This window comes from Salvelinus alpinus, chromosome 15, assembly GCF_045679555.1.
Source record: "Salvelinus alpinus chromosome 15, SLU_Salpinus.1, whole genome shotgun sequence".
Taxonomy (NCBI): domain Eukaryota; kingdom Metazoa; phylum Chordata; class Actinopteri; order Salmoniformes; family Salmonidae; genus Salvelinus; species Salvelinus alpinus.
Genome location: NC_092100.1, coordinates 34489428 through 34507700, shown reverse-complemented (window position 1 = coordinate 34507700; position 18273 = coordinate 34489428). Strand labels below are relative to the sequence as shown.

Sequence of the window (18273 nt, the reverse complement as noted above, 5' to 3'; positions counted from 1 at the left end):
TTTGGGGGGGTGGGACTTTTAGGGGGCTGCTCATTTAATCTAGATGTGTGTGTCGAACCCTGGTCTTCCTTATGCCTCAAGAACGCCTTAGCCCACTGAGAAAGGATTAGATCTAGGAGATCTGGGAGCGAACACAAGTCTTCAGGCAAGGTTACTCATCACACAAGCGTAGTCCACCAAACCACCTCCGCTACTCCTGTGTGCACTTGTGTGTGTGAGCGTGCATGTCTGTGTGTGTGTTTATCCACTCAAGTTAATCATCTGCCGATGCAGTACTGACCAGCTGATTGAGTGAAGCTGAGCATTGCAGAGTGATGATGAGAATATGAGAATATGTCACTGGAACCAGCTGTAACTCAGCCCAACCCCAACCCTCAAGAAGCCAAGAAATAGATATGATGGTCAGACAAGGACCACGCCACTCCACGGCTTAAGCTTAGCACTGGTTTCCCTCCTCATCGGGACAAATGGTTTTAATGCTAGTGTTCACCACATGGTTTTGCGCCTAAATCCTTCAGAACCCTTTTTGTGGACCAGTGAATAAGCCAATAGGCATGGTGATGACGGTGTGTCCCCAATCCTGTCCCGAGACATTCCCCTGTTATTGGGATCCTATCCCGCTGTATTGTTATTGGCTTGGTGAGTGTGTGTGTTTTGGGGTATCCCTCTCAGTGCTCCAGTCCAGACAGAAGGAGTGAAAGCTGGATGTGGGATTTAAAGATAATCTCCTCACCAGATGGCAAAGCATCACATATTCTTTTTGAGGTGCCCCATGTGACCCACTGTACTGTGTGTGTCCCCTTCCCCCGCACACACACATTCACTACTCCTTTGTGATCACATGACAAGGGTACATATGCTAATAACAACCGTGCATTGCATTCATCTAGTGACCTGGTTAAGCCCCTGACTAGAGCGAAAGAGGGAGAGAGAGAGAGAGAGAGAGAGAGAGAGAGAGAGAGAGAGAGAGAGAGAGAGAGAGAGAGAGAGAGAGAGAGAGAGAGAGAGAGAGAGAGAGAGAGAGAGAGAGAGAGAGAGACAGACTAGAGTGGGAGAGAGAGAAAAGAAACAAAGCATACACCCTTTCCCTCACACACACACACACACATACTCGCGTTCGCGTTCACACACCGTGTGCTAGAGAGGCAGAGTGGAGCGTATGCAGAGGAGAATGGGCAGGTCTCTGAGTCCGAGGGAGAGAGAGGCAGAGAGATACACACTCTCCTCTCACCAAGAATAACAGAAGAGAGAGAGAGTGAGGGAAGGAGGGAAGACAGGACTGGGACGACTCACACACTCTGTCTCACAGACAGACGCTAGCTCGCGTGAGCTGCTTCCAGGCTGGACGGGAATAGACGGTCTCCCTCTACACACACAGACACACACACTGAGGGTCGTGCCATGGTGGTCCAGGAGGCTGTAACCCCGGGTAGGGCCCGCAGACTCATGCTCAAACTACCCGTGGGAACATTACGACGGAACAGTGGAGAGAGGGTAAGATACACTGGATTACACCTTACTTATCTCTCTCTCTCTCTCTCTCTCTCTCTCTCTCTCTCTCTCTCTCTCTCTCTCTCTCTCTCTCTCTCTCTCTCTCTCTCTCTCTCTCTCTCTCTCTCTCTCTCTCTCTCTCTCTCTCTCTCTCTCTCTCTCTCTCTCTCTCTCTCTCTCTCTCTCTCTCTCTCTCTCTCTCTGACTGTCTCTCTCTCTCTGACTGTCTCTCTCTCTCTGACTGTCTCTCTCTCTCTCTGACTGTCTCTCTCTCTCTCTGACTGTCTCTCTCTCTCTCTGACTGTCTCTTTTTGTCCCGCTTCCTGTTTGTCTCTTTCAATCTCTCACTGCTTCTCTGTCTGTCTCCCTCTCTCTGTCTTGCTGTGTTGTTGTGTGTGGTCGGGATTTAATTACAGGGTCTTTGGCTAATCCAGAGACAGTAGCAGATTGAGTTGGGAGGCAAAGCAAGGGCAAAGCTTTTAATCTGAAACTGCACATTGAGTGGACAATGAATGTTGCTCTGTCCCTCTCTCTCTGCCCCTTGTCTGTCCATCCTAATTTTTACCCAGTTTGAAGGTCATTGAGGAGTTTATATACTGTGTTTGTGTGATTTTGACATACTGGCTTAGTTAGTTATCTTAGCATAATGTTGCCGTACTGTAACAGAGCTGTGTATAGCAAGCCTAGCATAGCATGGCTAATCATTACCCTCCTAGTTCTATCCTGTCTAGTGACACACAGAAGATGCCTGCCAGGCAGCTGTGACTGTCAATGGCGTTGTCTCACGTTTACTTTCAGTTTGATGCTGTTGTGCTTTTGGTGCTGTTTTGCTCTGGTTCAAGTGGAATGTACACAGACCTCAGGACAGGTTCTGACCTGCTGCGTGATTCACTAACTCTCCAGTAAAGATGTTTACAGCATGTGTGTGTGTGTGTGTGTGTGTGTGTGTGTGTGTGTGTGTGTGTGTGTGTGTGTGTGTGTGTGTGTGTGTGTGTGTGTGTGTGTGTGTGTGTGTGTGTGTGTGTGTGTGTGTGTGTGTGTGTGTGTGTGTGTGTGCTTCTGTGTGTGTGTGCTTCTGTGTGTGTGTGCTTCTGTGTGTGTGTGCTTCAGTGTGTGTTTGAGTGATAATAACAGTTTAAGTCACCCCATTCCAATCATGCTGTACTAAAGATGTTGAAACAGTGACGGTAGCAAGTGAGCCAGAGTTACATGCAGTGTGTGTGGATGCGCCCTAACACGCAACACACCTACAGTGACATCTCTAGGCATCCAGAGAACATGCTGTCAGGCTATGGTTCTATGGTAGTGGAGGGCCAACCAGAACCTTTCACTGTGTCCCAAACGACTGGCCCTCTGGTGGCAGAAACACGGTGCTGTTTAGTTCCTAGGCCACATGAAACATTTAGAGACTGCATGTGGGTCATAAATGTTAGGGAACTGCTTGCGTAATCCAATAGAGGAGTATTTATATAAAGATAGGAGAAGGGGCTGGTAGTGCTGTGGCCAACCAAAACCTTTCACTGTGGGTATAATCACAGAGGTCTGATCACATGTGGACAAAGCTGTTCCAGTATTATTCATCTTTATGTGTACTATGGACAAGAAACTGTTTTCATTTGAAGTGGTTGTTTGTTCTGGTTAGTGGTTGTGTATCCTGTTTAGTGTGATGTGATTGAGGCCTACCTTAGTTGAGGTTGATTAACATGCCTTCTAGCTGTGAATGTAATTTGTTTTTCCTCTGGGATTTATTCTAAATGACAGGAGCTGTTCACTGAGCTGTCAGTCTCTAGCTGTAGCCTGCAGGGACACCAACACACACACACACACACACACACACACACACACACACACACACACACACACACACACATATATACACACACACACACACATCCACACACACAGTCTTGTACAGCTAACCTCGTGGGGGCACACAATTCAGTCCCATTCAAAATCCTTTTTTCCCTAACCCCTAACCCTAAACCTAACCCTAACCTATACTTGTACCCTCACACTAACCCAAACCCTAACCTTAACCCTAACCTTAACCCAAAAACCTAACCTTGACCCTAACCCTAAAACTAACCCTAGCTCCTGACCCTAACCATTAATGAAATTATAATGCTAAAACTAGTTATAACTTTAACCCTATACCCCATAGAAATAGCATTTGACCTCGTGGGGACTAACAAAATGCTCTACAAATGGTCAAACTATCTGTTGATGAGGAACTGCTTGCTAAGATTAGGGTAAGGTTTAGAATTAGGGTTAGGCTAAGGGTTAGGCTAAGGGTTAAGGTTAGGGTTAGGTTTAGAATTAGGGTTAGGGTCGGGGTTAGGCTAAGGGTTAAGGTTAGGGTTAGGTTTAGAATTAGGGTTAGGGTCGGGGTTAGGCTAAGGGTTAAGTTTAGGGATAGGATAAGGGTTAGGGTTAGTAGATAGTTGAAATGTTACTAATAGTCTGTAGATAGTCTATAGAGCATCTACAGATGGACTATCCAAATAAAGTGTAATGCATGGTGCAGCTAGTACAAAGTACAGTAGAATCCTTATTACATAAAATGTCACATTCTACCATAAGACACTCAAAAACTCTTTCCTTACAGGGATAACATTACTAGTTAGTATGGTTAGTTCTGTTAGTACACACAGCCAATATTACAGCCTTCAGTCTTAACCATCTTCTGTCTCTCTGTTGGAATGTGCTTTGTTGTATGGTGCTGTTTGATTGGCTGTCGTGAGGAGGTAAAAATAGAGCCATCTGTCACACAGAACTAGATGATGATTATTATTATCATGCTTTTCTAGGCTTACTGACTCTTTTGAAGTACACACACACACATACACACACACACACACACACACACACACACACACACACACACACACACACACACACACACACACACACACACACACACACACACACACACACACACACACACAAAATAAGACCTACCCATATTTATTAATAGATAGATGCAGATTCACAGAATCACATACGGAGGCGGTCTCACTCTCTCTGATTGTATTCTAAATTTAAGCCTCGTATTTCTCTACTTACAGCTGTGTGGAGTCACACACACACACGCAATCTGGGGTTGGGCTTCAGTAATTTTGTTTTTCTTGTGGAGAAGGCAACTGCGTGTCTCCTTTCACCATGTAAGGCAGTGCGTGTGCATGAGGTATTTAAGATATGTGTAAATTAGAAGCTTGGCCAAGCTTTTGACTGTAAATCTCAGCTGATGCCTACTAATGTACGCTGCTGAAAGACTGTTCTATTGAATGACACATCAATCGGCTCTCTCATTTCAAAGGCTGAGTATTCCAGCAGGGGTGAATAGGTCCTGTGTTGTTGACTTTACCTCTCCATTACCTGACTGACTGGAGCGTCAGCCTGGCTTTGTCTACCTTCATATTTCTGTCAGCCCCTGATCATCCATCCACAGCTGCATCTCTCTCCTGTACTTCCATGTATCATCCATCCACAGCTGCATCTCTCTCCTGTACTTCCATGTATCATCCATCCACAGCTGCATCTCTCTCCTGTACTTCCATGTATCATCCATCCACAGCTGCATCTCTCTCCTGTACTTCCATGTATCATCCATCCACAGCTGCATCTCTCTCCTGTACTTCCATGTATCATCCATCCACAGCTGCATCTCTCTCCTGTACTTCCATGTATCATCCATCCACAGCTGCATCTCTCTCCTGTACTTCCATGTATCATCCATCCACAGCTGCATCTCTCTCCTGTACTTCCATGTATCATCCATCCACAGCTGCATCTCTCTCCTGTACTTCCATGTATCATCCATCCACAGCTGCATCTCTCTCCTGTACTTCCATGTCCATTGTCTATTGCGTAATGTCACTGAGCATCAACACAAATGGTTTAACTATCCAGCTCAGTTGGATTACTTTAGGTCTTCTTTGAACCTGAAAGCTTGAAAGGGGTTTAAAGTGATGGTATATATACCGTAAGTGGAGCCCTGAGTGTTTCAGCATTTTAGTTTGAAAGGAAGTGATGTTTGGAGGACTGTTATTTAAAGCTATTGAACAATGCCAGGGGTATATTGGATGCTCTTATACTAATCTGACTTTCAGCTCTAGGTAGACAACTACATATGTATCCTGTCCTTACATGACATAAGTCATTTTCTAATGTCCCACTAATAACAACCAGGTTATACGAGATGATGACGGGGATTGAATTTATGAAAAGTCTTCAGTAAAATTGTAAATTAGTTTCCCCTCCAAAACACTGAGTCTCTCTCTCTCTCTCTCTCTCTCTCTCTCTCTCTCTCTCTCTCTCTCTCTCTCTCTCTCTCTCTCTCTCTCTCTCTCTCTCTCTCTCTCTCTCTCTCTCTCTCTCTCTCTCTCTCTCTCTCTCTCTCTCTCTCTCTCTCTCTCTCTCTCTCTCTCTCTCTCTCTCTCTCTCTCTCTCTCTCTCTCTCTCTCTCTCTCTCTCTCTCTCTCTCTCTCTCTCTCTCTCTCTCTCTCTCTCTCTCTCTCTCTCTCTCTCTCTCTCTCTCTCTCTCTCAAAATCTCTTCCATAATGCAGATATATAGTTCTGTGTCGGGGTATGTTATTGGTGATGGATGATGGTCTGTCTGAGTCGTGGTAAATCAGGGGCCTACAAGGAGAACAAGGCCATCTTTGGTCACGGTCAACAGTTATGACACAGTCTAACACGCCACGCCTCGTTAACCACACAACAATGAGGAGGAGACGCACTTGTTTTGTCTGTCTCTATAACTGTCCTTTCTCCTCTTTCAAGAATCTTATCCTTAAACGTCTCTCACTGGTTTTCTTTTCATCCCTTTCTTACTTTATTTCTTTATTCGTTATTTATCTTGATTAATCTTGTCTGTCACACATGTATTTCCTACTTTCTCCTTCTCTGTCATTATTAATCGCAAGTCTTCCAACCCCCTCACTTGAATACGTTTATTTCAAGTTGAATTCACGTTTGTTGATACAATCAAGTATCAACCAAAAACTGCTGATATGATGTCTCCCAGGTACTGATTCTGAGAGGATAACCTCCTACATTGTTATCCTACTAGCATGATAAACTGCTCAGTTAATATGAGAGAGAGAGAGAGAGAGAGAGAGAGAGAGAGAGAGAGAGAGAGAGAGAGAGAGAGAGAGAGAGAGAGAGAGAGAGAGAGAGAGAGAGAGACTCATGCATGCTACTTATATCCCCCCAATAGAATCCCCATACTTTAACGAGGACAGCTTCTCCATCCTAGAGGGGGAGATCAACAATTTCCAGGCTCAGGGCCATGTACTAGTCTGTGGCAACCTAAATGCCAGAACTGGACAAGAACCTGACACCCTCAGCACACAGGGGGACAAACACCTACCTGGAGGTGACAGCATTCCCTCCCCCATATGCCCCCGTAGACACAACTAGACCAACATAACCAAAAAAAATTGATCACAACTCCTGCAGCTCTGTCGGACGCTGGGTATGTACATAGTCAATGGTAGGCTTCGAGGGGACTCCTATTGTAGGTACACCTATAGCTTATCTCTTGGCAGTAGTACTGTTACTGTAGACTACTTTATCAATGACCTCCACCCAGAGTCTCTTAGAGCGTTCACAGTCAGTCCACTGACACCTAAGAAACCTATCCAACCAAAAACATAGAGACACAGAAAACCTGAGCCTACGTCTTCACTTTGGTGAATCACTAAAACAATCCAGAAATATATTACGGAAAAAGAAGGAACCGCACATGAGAAATCAGCTCAATGTAATTGAAGAATCAATAGAATCGAACCACTTCTGGGAAAATTGGAAAACGAACGACAACACGAAGAGTTATCAATCCTAAATATAGATGTACGGATAAACCACTTCTCCTATCTTTTTGGCTCTATAACAAAGAACAAACAACAAAGAACATATACATGATCAAAAACAAATCTATTAAAGACTACGGAACCACTGGATTTTCCAATTACATTGAATCCAACCCAAAAAGGCGTGTGGGGTTGATGGTATCCTAAATGAAATCATGAAATACACAGACCACAAATTACAATTGGCTATACTTAATCTCTTTAACATCATCCTCAGCTCTGGCACCTTCCCCAATATTTGGAACTAAGGACTGATCACCCCAATCCACAAAAGTGGAGACAAATTTGACCCCAATAACTCCCAGGGGATATGCATCAACAACAACCTCTAGGAAATCCTTTGCATTATCACTAACAGCAGACTCTTACATTTCCTCAGCAAAAACAATGTATTGAGCAAATGTCAAATTGGCTATTTACCAAGTTACCGTACGACAGACCACGTATTCATCCTGCACACCCTAATTGACAAACAAACAAACAAAGGCAAAGTCTTCTCATGCTTTGTTTATTTCAAAAAAGCTTTTGACTCAATTTTGCATGAGGGTCTGCTACACAAATTGATGGAAAGTGGTGTTGGGTGAAAAACATATGATATTATAAAATCCATGTACACAACAACAAGTTTGCGGTTAGAATTGGAAAAAAAACACACATTTCTTTCCACAGGGCCAGGGAGTGAGAAAGGGATGCAGCTTAGGCCCCACCCTCTTCAAGATATATATCAATGAATTGGCGAGGACACTAGAACAGTCTGCACCCGGCCTCACCCTTCTAGAATCTGAAGTAAAATGTCTACTGTTTGCTGATGATCTGGTGCTTCTGTCCCCAACCAAGGAGAGCCTACAGCATCACCTAGATCTTATGCACAGATTCTGTCAGACCTGGGCGCTGACCGTAAATCTCAGTAAGAGAAAAATAATGGTGTACCAAAAAAGGTCCAGTTGCCAGGACCACGTATACAAATTCCTTCTAGACACCATTGCCCTAGAGCACACAAAAAACTATACATACCTCGGCCTAAACATCAGCGCCACAAGTAATTTCCACAAAGCTGTGAAACATCTGAGAGACATGGCAAGAAGGGCCTTCTATGCAATCAAAAGGAGCATAAAATGTGACATACCAATTAGGATCTGGCAAAGAAATACTTGAATCAGTTGTAGAACTCATTGCCCTTTATGGTTGAGGTCAACCAAGAATTCACAAAATGGGACAAACACCAAATTGAGACTCTGCATGCAGAATTCTGCAAAAATATCCCCTGTGTACAACGTAAAACACCAAATGGTCCATGCAGAGCAGAATTAGGCCGATACCCGCTAATGATCAAAATCCAGAAAAGAGACGCTAAATATACAACCACCTAAAAGGAAGCAATTCCCAAACCTTCCATAACAAAGCCTTCACCTACAGAGAGATGAACCTGGAGAAGAGCCCCCTAAGCAAGCGGTCCTGAGGGTCAGTACACAAACAGACCCCACAGAGCCCTAGTACAGCAACACAATTAGACGTAACCAAATCATGAGAAAACAAAAAGATAATTACTTGACACATTGGAAAGAATTTACAAAAAAAGTGAGCAAACTATAATGCTATTTGGTCATAAACAGAGAATACACAGTGGCATAATACCTGAACACTGTGACTGGCCCAAAATTAAGGAAATCTGAGCATAGCCTTGCTATTGAGAAAGGCCATTAAAGGCAGACCTGGCTCTCAAGAGAAGACAGGCTTTTTGCACACTGCCCACAAAATGAGGTGGAAACTGAGCTGTGTTTCCTATCCTCCTGACAAATGTATGACCTTATTAGAGACACATATTTCCCTCAGATTACACAGACCCACATAGAATTGAAAAACAAATCCAATTTTGATAAACTCCAATATCTATTGGGTGAAATACCACAGTGTGCCATCACAGCAGCAAGATGTGTGACATGTTGCCACAAGAAAAGGGCAACCAGTGAAGAACAAACACCATTGTCAATACAACCTATATTTATGTGCATTTGTTTTCCATTTAACTATTTGCACATCATTACAACACTGTATATTGACATAATATGACATTTGAAATATCTTTATTTTTTTGGAACTTTTGTGAGCGTAATGTTTACTGTTAATTTTTTATTGTTTATTTCACTTTTGTTTACTATCACTTGCTTTGGCAATGTAAAAATGTGTTTCCCATGCCAATAAAGCCCTTTAAATTGAAATTAGAGAGAGAGAGAGAGAGAGAGAGAGAGACAGAGAGCGAGAGAGAGAGAGTCAATCTCTTACAGAGGGGAAAAACAGCTAAATGTTTAGCTGGTTAGCGTTGCTCTCCTAGGAGACGCCTCAGTGTCAGGCGGGTTCTCACAGGTCCTCACAGCAGGAGAGGGTACACACACGCACGCACGCACGGTATAGTGAACAATTATGTCATTGTCAAAGGTAACCAACCTAAAAGGGTTCTTCGGCAGTCCCCATAGGAGAACCATTTGAAAACCTATTTTTGGTTCCAGGTAGAACCAGCGCATTCTGAGGGTATTCAGACCCCTTGACTTTTTTCACATTTTGTACTCTACAGCCTTATTCTAAAATGGAGTAAATAATTTTTCCCCCCTCATCAATCTACACACAATACCGTATAATGACAAAGTAAAAACTGTTTATTTTTATTTTTGCAAATGTATAATAAAAATAAAATGAAACTTTTGAAGCCCCTTTGGCAGCAATTACAGCATCAAGTATTCTTGAGTATGACACTGCAAGCTTGGCACACCTGCATTTGGGGAGTTTCTCCCATTCTTCTCTGCAGATCTTCTCAAGCTCTGTCAGGTTGGATGGGGGCGTCACTGCACAGCTATTTTCAGGTTTCTGCAGAGATGTTCGATCAGGTTCAAGTCCGGGCTCTGGCTGGGCCACTCAAGAACATTGAGAGACATGTCCCGAAGCCACTCTTGCGTTGTCTTGGGTGTGTGCTTAGGGCCTTTGTCCTGTTGGAAGATGAAACTTCACCCCAGTCTGAGGTCCTGAGTGCTCTGGATCTGTCTTTCCCTCAATCCTGACTAGTCTCACAGTTCCTGCCGCTGAAAAACATCCCCACAGCATGATGCTGTCACCACCATGCTTCACCATAGAGATGGTGCCAGGTTTGCTCCAGACATGGCGCTTATCCTTCAGGCCAAAGAGTTCAATCTTGTTTTCTTCAGACCAGAGAATCTTGTTTCTCATGGTATGACAGTCCTTTAGGTGCCTTTTGGGAAACTCCAAGAGGGCTGTCATGTGCCTTTTACTTAGGAGTGGTTTCCATCTGGCCACTCTATCATAAAGGCCTGATTGGTAGAGTGCTGCAGAGATGGATGTCCTTCTGGAAGGTTCTCCCAGGGTCTGAATATTAATGTTAATAAGGTACACTAATCAAAAAAATAAAGGGAACACTAAAATAACACATCCTAGATCTGAATGAATGAAATATTCTTATTAAATACTTTTTTCTTTACATAGTTGAATGTGCTGACAACAAAATCACACAAAAATGATCAATGGAAATCAAATGTATCAACCCATGGAGGTCTGGATTTGGAGTCACACTCAAAATTAAAGTGGAAAACCACACTACAGGCTGATCCAACTTTGATGTAATGTCCTTAAAACAAGTCAAAATGAGGCTCAGTAGTGTGTGTGGCCTCCACGTGCCTGTATGACCTCCCTACAACGCCTGGGCATGCTCCTGATAAGGTGGCGGATGGTCTCCTGAGGGATCTCCTCCCAGACCTGGACTAAAGCATCCGCCAACTCCTGGACAGTCTGTGGTGCAACGTGGCGTTGTTGGATGGAGCGAGACATGATGTCCCAGATGTGCTCAATTGGATTCAGGTCTGGGGAACGGGCGGGCCAGTCCATAGCATCAATGCCTTCCTCTTGCAGGAACTGCTGACACACTCCAGCCACATGAGGTCTAGCATTGTCTTGCATTAGGAGGAACCCAGGGCCAACCGCACCAGCATATGGCCTCACAAGGGGTCTGAGGATCTCATCTCGGTACCTAATGGCAGTCAGGCTACCTCTGGCGAGCACATGGAGGGCTGTGCGGCCCCCCAAAGAAATTCCACCCCACACCATGACTGACCCACCGCCAAACCGGTCATGCTGGAGGATGTTGCAGGCAGCAGAACGTTCTCCACGGCGTCTCCAGACTCTGTCACGTCTGTCACGTGCTCAGTGTGAACCTGCTTTCATCTGTGAAGAGCACAGGGCGCCAGTGGCGAATTTGCCAATCTTGGTGTTCTCTGGCAAATGCCAAACGTCCTGCACGGTGTTGGGCTGTAAGCACAACCCCCACCTGTGGACTTCGGGCCCTCATACCACCCTCATGGAGTCTGTTTCTGACCGTTTGAGCAGACACATGCACATTTGTGGCCTGCTGGAGGTCATTTTGCAGGGCTCTGGCAGTGCTCCTCCTGCTCCTCCTTGCACAAAGGCGGAGGTAGCGGTCCTGCTGCTGGGTTGTTGCCCTCCTACGGCCTCCTCCACGTCTCCTGATGTACTGGCCTGTCTCCTGGTAGCACCTCCATGCTCTGGACACTACGCTGACAGACACAGCAAACCTTCTTGCCACAGCTCGCATTGATGTGCCATCCTGGATGAGCTGCACTACCTGAGCCACTTGTGTGGGTTGTAGACTCCGTCTCATGCTACCACTAGAGTGAAAGCACCGCCAGCATTCAAAAGTGACCAAAACATCAGCCAGGAAGCATAGGAACTGAGAAGTGGTCTGTGGTCACCACCTGCAGAACCACTCCTTTATTGGGGGTGTCTTGCTAATTGCCTATAATTTCCACCTGTTGTCTATTCCATTTGCACAACAGCATGTGAAATGTATTGTCAATCAGTGTTGCTTCCTAAGTGGACAGTTTGATTTCACAGAAGTGTGATTGACTTGGAGTTACATTGTGTTGTTTAAGTGTTCCCTTTATTTTTTTGAGCAGTGTATTTCTAAAAACCTGTTTTCACTTTGTCATTATGGGTTATTGTGTGTAGATGGAGGAGGATTTTATATTTATTTAATCAATTTTAGAATAAGACTGTAACGTAACAGAATGTGGAAAAAGTCAAGGTGTCTGAATACTTTCTGAATGCAGTGTATGTAGAACCCTTTCCACAGAGTTCTACGTGGAACCCAAAAGGGTTCTACCTGGAACTGCTTTGAAACCATTTTTCTAAGAATGTAGTGTTGGTACAAGAATGCTAATCAATGCTCATTACCTTTAACCCTCCTGTCGTTTCCAATCACTGCCTTAAATCATTCTGCCTCATCCAATCAGAGAGAAGGTCAGTAGTGGACAGGGGCATCATGAGGCTGTGGGCGGTTCTGTGATCCATCTTTATTAGGCCTCTTAAAGTAATCTCCATTGATTTATATTTAATTGTTTTTCGGTCTTGAGAAAATACTCACTATTCCTCATGTCTCCCTCCATTCGTGCCTGTTCATGTGTACCTCTAACCCATGTGTCATCCATGTGTCATCCATGTGTCATCCATGTGTCATCCATGGGTTAGAGGTTCAAAACAACCACAAAAGCAAGCTGCTGATGGATCCTAAAACTATTCTGGCACACTGACCTTGAAAGGTAGCTGCAGTAGTGTAGTTTCACACTTCTGTCTACCCTGGTTCTATGTTCCTCCATAGATTCCCAGGGGGTGCTTTCCTCCATAGATTCCCAGGGGGTGCTTTCCTCCATAGATTCCCAGGGGGTGCTTTCCTCCATAGATTCCCAGGGGGTGCTTTCCTCCATAGATTCTCTGGCCCTGGGGGTTCTGGCTTTGAAATGAGAGAGGGACGGGGACGTTAGGTGGGGTTGGGATTGGAAAGAGAGTGTGAAAGGGTTGCAGCTGAGTTTGGATTCTTAAGCCCTTCTCTCCCACTCTTATGGATGAAAGGGTACCCCCCTCTTCCCTTGGAGCGCTTTGGAAGGAGAGAATGTTTTTGACACCACCCTACCTCTCTCCCCCTTTTCCCCTCCACTCCTCCTTCCCTCTTCTGTTTTTCACTTGTTGATCAGAGTAACAGTTGTTGTTATGCCCGGTTCCAAACCGACCTCTAGACCCTACCCCTAGACACCTCTCATAGATCTGAAAACAGCAGATGGATTATACTGTGTATTTGTACATCAGTGGAGGCTGCTGATGTATCAAATGATACCATTCCATTTACTCCATTCCAGCCATTATTATGAGCCATCCTCCCCTCAGCAGCCTCCACTGTTGTACATGACTCATATTCCCAGATAATCTGCCTGCAGAATTACATAGTAAAATGAACACAGACAAAAACACAAAAAATAATGAATCAAAGGTGGTCGAGCAGATCCATCCACTGTTTCTTCTCCACTGTCTCCCAGTACTGTAGGCCTACATCCCAGTCCTGCTCTGTGATCCCTCCAGGCCTCCATCTGGCCTTGCCTGACTGAGGCTGGCCCTGGGTCTGTTGTTAATTAGAGCCCATGATCTATTCTCAGACATAACTACATAGAACCATGACACGCACAAGCACACAGGCACACGTACACACACACAAACACACACACACACACACACACACACACACACACACACACACACACACACACACACACACAGTGGTGTCTGTCTTCCATTGCTCAACAACAGGATATGAGACCTCTAAATATCTCCAGATATAGAAGGTCTCTCTGAGAGGGAGAGAACAAGACTCAATGAGCTCTTCACTGTGAAGCTGGGACAAACTGACTCACACATCAAGGGCCTATTCATAAACAGAGAGACAGAGAGAAAATAGGGAGCAAGGGGAGGGAGAGAGAGAAAATAGGGAGCAAGAGGAGGGAGAGAGGACAGCGGGAGTGAGCGAGGGAGAGAAGGGGGGGAGGAAGAAAATGAAGGGAAAGAAAAGCAGAGCTCTCTGCTCCTACAGAGTAAAGGTTACCCCTGTCCCCTGTCTCAGGATGTTTCTCTATTAGAATGATCTGGAACAGTGATGCTTCAGTGAGAGCATGTGTGCATGTGTGTGCGCTCACGTGTGACTTTGCGCATGTGTGTGTGTTACTCGGTACCAGGTAGGGTTGCAAAGGGAGGGTACATTACTGGAAACTTTCTAAGTTGACCAGTAAACTGCCTGTATTTCGGTACCCTTCAAGGTTTATTTAGAATTTTTCTGGTAACTTTTTTAGATAATTCAGAACATCAAAGGTGTCTGTAATTATCTCTGGCCCTCTGTGTGGCCTTATCACATGTAAAATATATTAAATAATAAAAACTGAAAATATAGAATGACAAAGCTGTAAAACATTATCCTAAATTTAATCCATCATCTTCGTGAATACCATTGGTGTTTAAAATGAGGGTTTCAGTATGAAATATTGTCTAGATTTTTTTTTACACTTTTATTTCATGTGCTATGTCAATATTCACTTGTTGTCAGTGTTTTTGCGTCAAACTGGTTGCAGTCAATAGTTGGAAGAGTTGCAGATATGCTTTTTTCTCTTGAAACATATGGTCTATCTATTAGAAACTCATGGACAATATGGACACAGATATAACAAAAATGAATATTATACAGTATATTAATACAAAAATTAAAATGTTAGTCAATGTTATTCAAGTATATGTTACCAAAATTACCATAGATTGCCATAGATTTTCTGTTAATTACCAAAATCACCCAAGATTCTGGTAACTTTGGTAAATTAGCGGTAGTTTTGCAACTATAGTACCAGGCCTTGCCAACTTTGTGAATAACCTTCAGTATCAATCTGCCTGTCCATTCCTTCTGGTCCTCACAGGGTCTGGCAAAGTTGAATATCCCAAACCTCCTAGCCTCTCTGTTCTATCACTATGGTTTCGAAAGTATTTTCTGTTGCAATGGTAACGGTCATCTGGCACTCTGCTGAGGACTATTCCATGACCTTTCCCAGGATTCCACAGGACACTGTACACACACAACATCCTGGGAACACACACACAACAAATATTTACACCCATCCTAAAGTACAGTTAGTGAGAGCTGACCTTCTGTAGACCCCACAGTAACAGCCAGGACTCGGCTGTGGAAAAAGTGGAACACTTACACATCTGGAATGTCAAACATTCCAGAGGCCATGTCCAATGTTCCCTCAACATTGTTTGGCAATGAGCAAATTTCAGGTCTGCTGAGCGCAAACTTGAAAGAAAAAATCTCTTGCATAGTTCGTTTTGTTTCGGTATGTTGCATTGAAAGTGGCTAATGTTGCATTGATTTCATCACAATTGCCACAGTAAAGGGAAACGTTGATAGTGTTAACTAACAGGGAAAACTCTAGAAAGTTGAGTGAAGTTCAATCTCGTGCTTCTCTCCGTAGGCTGATAGTTCTTCTGCGCTCTGCGTGGCAGGGAGCTAGGCGGCAGTCTCTCGGGACTACTGCTGGCTGGTGCAGCGTGCAGCATAGAGGGAACATTGGCAATGTCTACACTTGACACTTACATGCGACTTTTGCTATCAGAATACAAAGATCATATTGAAAGGACGCATTGTGTGCGGACCGTCATTAGCAATCTAGCGTGTGAGGAACATGTTTGCTGGCTTCATACATGCTAGCCAGCTAGCTAATATTGCCCCCCTCCCCCCAAAAGAGTGAATTCCATGATCAGAAGTCCATGATCAGAATACAAAAACTGCATTATCTGTCAAGTCTAGACACGGACCCCGAAAGTAGATTTCTCAAGACCATCTGACACAGGGCTGGCTCCCTGCCGCGCAGAGCACAGAAGGTCTATCAAATTGATGACCCCTGAAAATCACCGTTTAGGATGTTTGGGGTTTTTAGGTTAACACCCCACCATCTGTGGTATTACTGTGAGTGGGAGAGAGAGAGATAGAAAGGCATAAACACACTAGCATTCTCTCTATCTAAGCTCAGATGAGTGCAGTGCTCTTACAGTAGGGAGAATTATGAAACAAAAATCCTGCTTTTACCAGCATTCAGAGTTGATGTATGTTGTGATAGTAATTTCTTTCAACTTCTATTGACAATCATTATCAAATTAATGGTATTAGTGTCATACAGCAGATATTCAGCTCCACATAAACAAATGCAGGATACACATACACCAGAGGAGGCTCCTGAGGGGAGGACGGCTCATAATAATGTCCGGAACGGAGCAAATGGAATGGTATAAACATGTGTTTGATGTATTTGACAACATTCCTTCAATTCCCCTCCAGCCATTACCATGAGCCCGTCCTCCCCAATTAAGGTGCCACCAACCTCCTTTGACATACACACACGGCTGCTGCATTCTTATAAAACCCCAACTCAGCAGTAAGCATTGACCCTTGTGTCGATATCATCCTCCCCACCCCCACACTATGAATCAGTCCAGTCCACTCAATAGGCCCCTTCAGTTTGGTGGTATTGAACTCATTCACTCTGCTGTATTGATCAAGGCCTTCTGCTGGATTGCTGAGGAAGAGGGAATAAATCCAATCTATCTATTGTCTTTGAATGGGCCTGTAGGGGAAAGGCATGTTTGGAATTTATAAGATGTTTACAACCACAACTAACCAGACACAAAGCATCATGGGAAATACCCATGAGGAGATTGTCGAGGTACAGTGCCTTGCAAAAGTATTCATCCCCTGTCACGCCCTGACCTTAGAGAGCCTTTTTATGTCTCTATTTGGTTTGGTCAGGGTGTGATTTGGGGTGGGCATTCTATGTTTTGTTTTTCTATGATTTTGTATTTCTATGTTTTGGCCAGGTATGGTTCTCAATCAGGGACAGCTGTCTATCGTTGTCTCTGATTGGGAACCATACTTACGTAGCCCTTTTCCCTCCTTTCTTTGTGGGAAGTTAACTTTGTTTGTGGCACATAGCCCTTAAGCTTCACGGTTGTTTTGTATTGTTTATTGTTTTTGTCGGCGTCATTTCTAAATAAAATAATATGTACGTCCACCACGCTGCGCTTTGGTCCTCTTCATTCGACGGCCGTGACATCCCCCTTAGCATTTTTCCTATTTTGTTGCATTACAACCTGTAATTTAAATACATTTTTATTTGGATTTCATGTGATGGACGTACACAAAATAATCCAAATTGGTGAAGTGAAATGAAAAAAAAGACTTGTTTCAAAAAAATAAAAAAATAAAAAACGGAAAGGTGGTGGTGCATATGTATTCATCTGCTTTGCTATGAAGCCCCTAAATAAGATCTGGTGCAACCAATTACCTTAAGAAGTCACATAAATAGTTAGATTGCACACAGGTGGACTTTATTTAAGTGTCACATGATCTCAGTATATATACACCTGTTCCGAAAGAGGCCCAGAGTCTGCAACACCACTAAGCAAGGGGCACCACCAAGCAAGCAACACCATGAAGACCAAGGAACTCTCCAAACAGGTCAGGGACAAAGTTGTGGAGAAGTACAGATCAGGGTTGGGTTATAAAAAATATCAGAGACTTTGAACATCCCACTGAGCACCATTACATCCATTATAAAAAATGGAAAGAATATGGCACCACAACAAACCAGCCAAGAGAGGGCCGCCCACCAAAACTCACAGACCAGGCAAGGAGGGCAATAATCAGAGAGGCAACAAAGACACCAAAGATAACCCTGAAGGAGCTGCAAAACTCCACAGCGGAGATTGGAGTATCTGTCCATAGGACCACTTTAAGCCGTACACTCCACAGAGCTGGGCTTTACTGAAGAGGGGCCAGAAAAAAAGCCATTGCTTGAAGAAAAAAAGAAGCAAACACGTTTGGTGTTCACCAAAAGACATGTGGGAGACTCCCCAAAAATATGGAAGACGGTACTCTGGTCAGATGAAACTAAAATGTAGCTTTTTGGCCATCAAGGAAAACGCTATGTCTGGCGCAAACCCAACACCTCTCATCACCCCGAGAAC

The 18273-nt window shown here is 44.1% G+C and overlaps 1 protein-coding gene across 4 annotated transcripts in view; it reads left to right on the top strand.

Moving 5' to 3' along the window:
• The window catches only part of LOC139540499 (FERM domain-containing protein 4A-like), a 260292-nt gene that overhangs the window by 113405 nt on the left and 128614 nt on the right, over positions 1-18273 (top strand). For 2 of the 4 annotated variants that reach the window (XM_071344376.1, XM_071344375.1), the window contains exon 1: positions 1078-1494. The exons of the other annotated variants lie outside the window; for them this stretch is intronic. In XM_071344376.1, the coding sequence (XP_071200477.1) occupies positions 1402-1494 (93 nt within the window). In that variant the 5' untranslated portion in view covers positions 1078-1401. Of the gene's footprint in view, positions 1-1077; positions 1495-18273 lie in introns of those variants that run through there. 4 annotated transcript variants of the gene reach the window in all.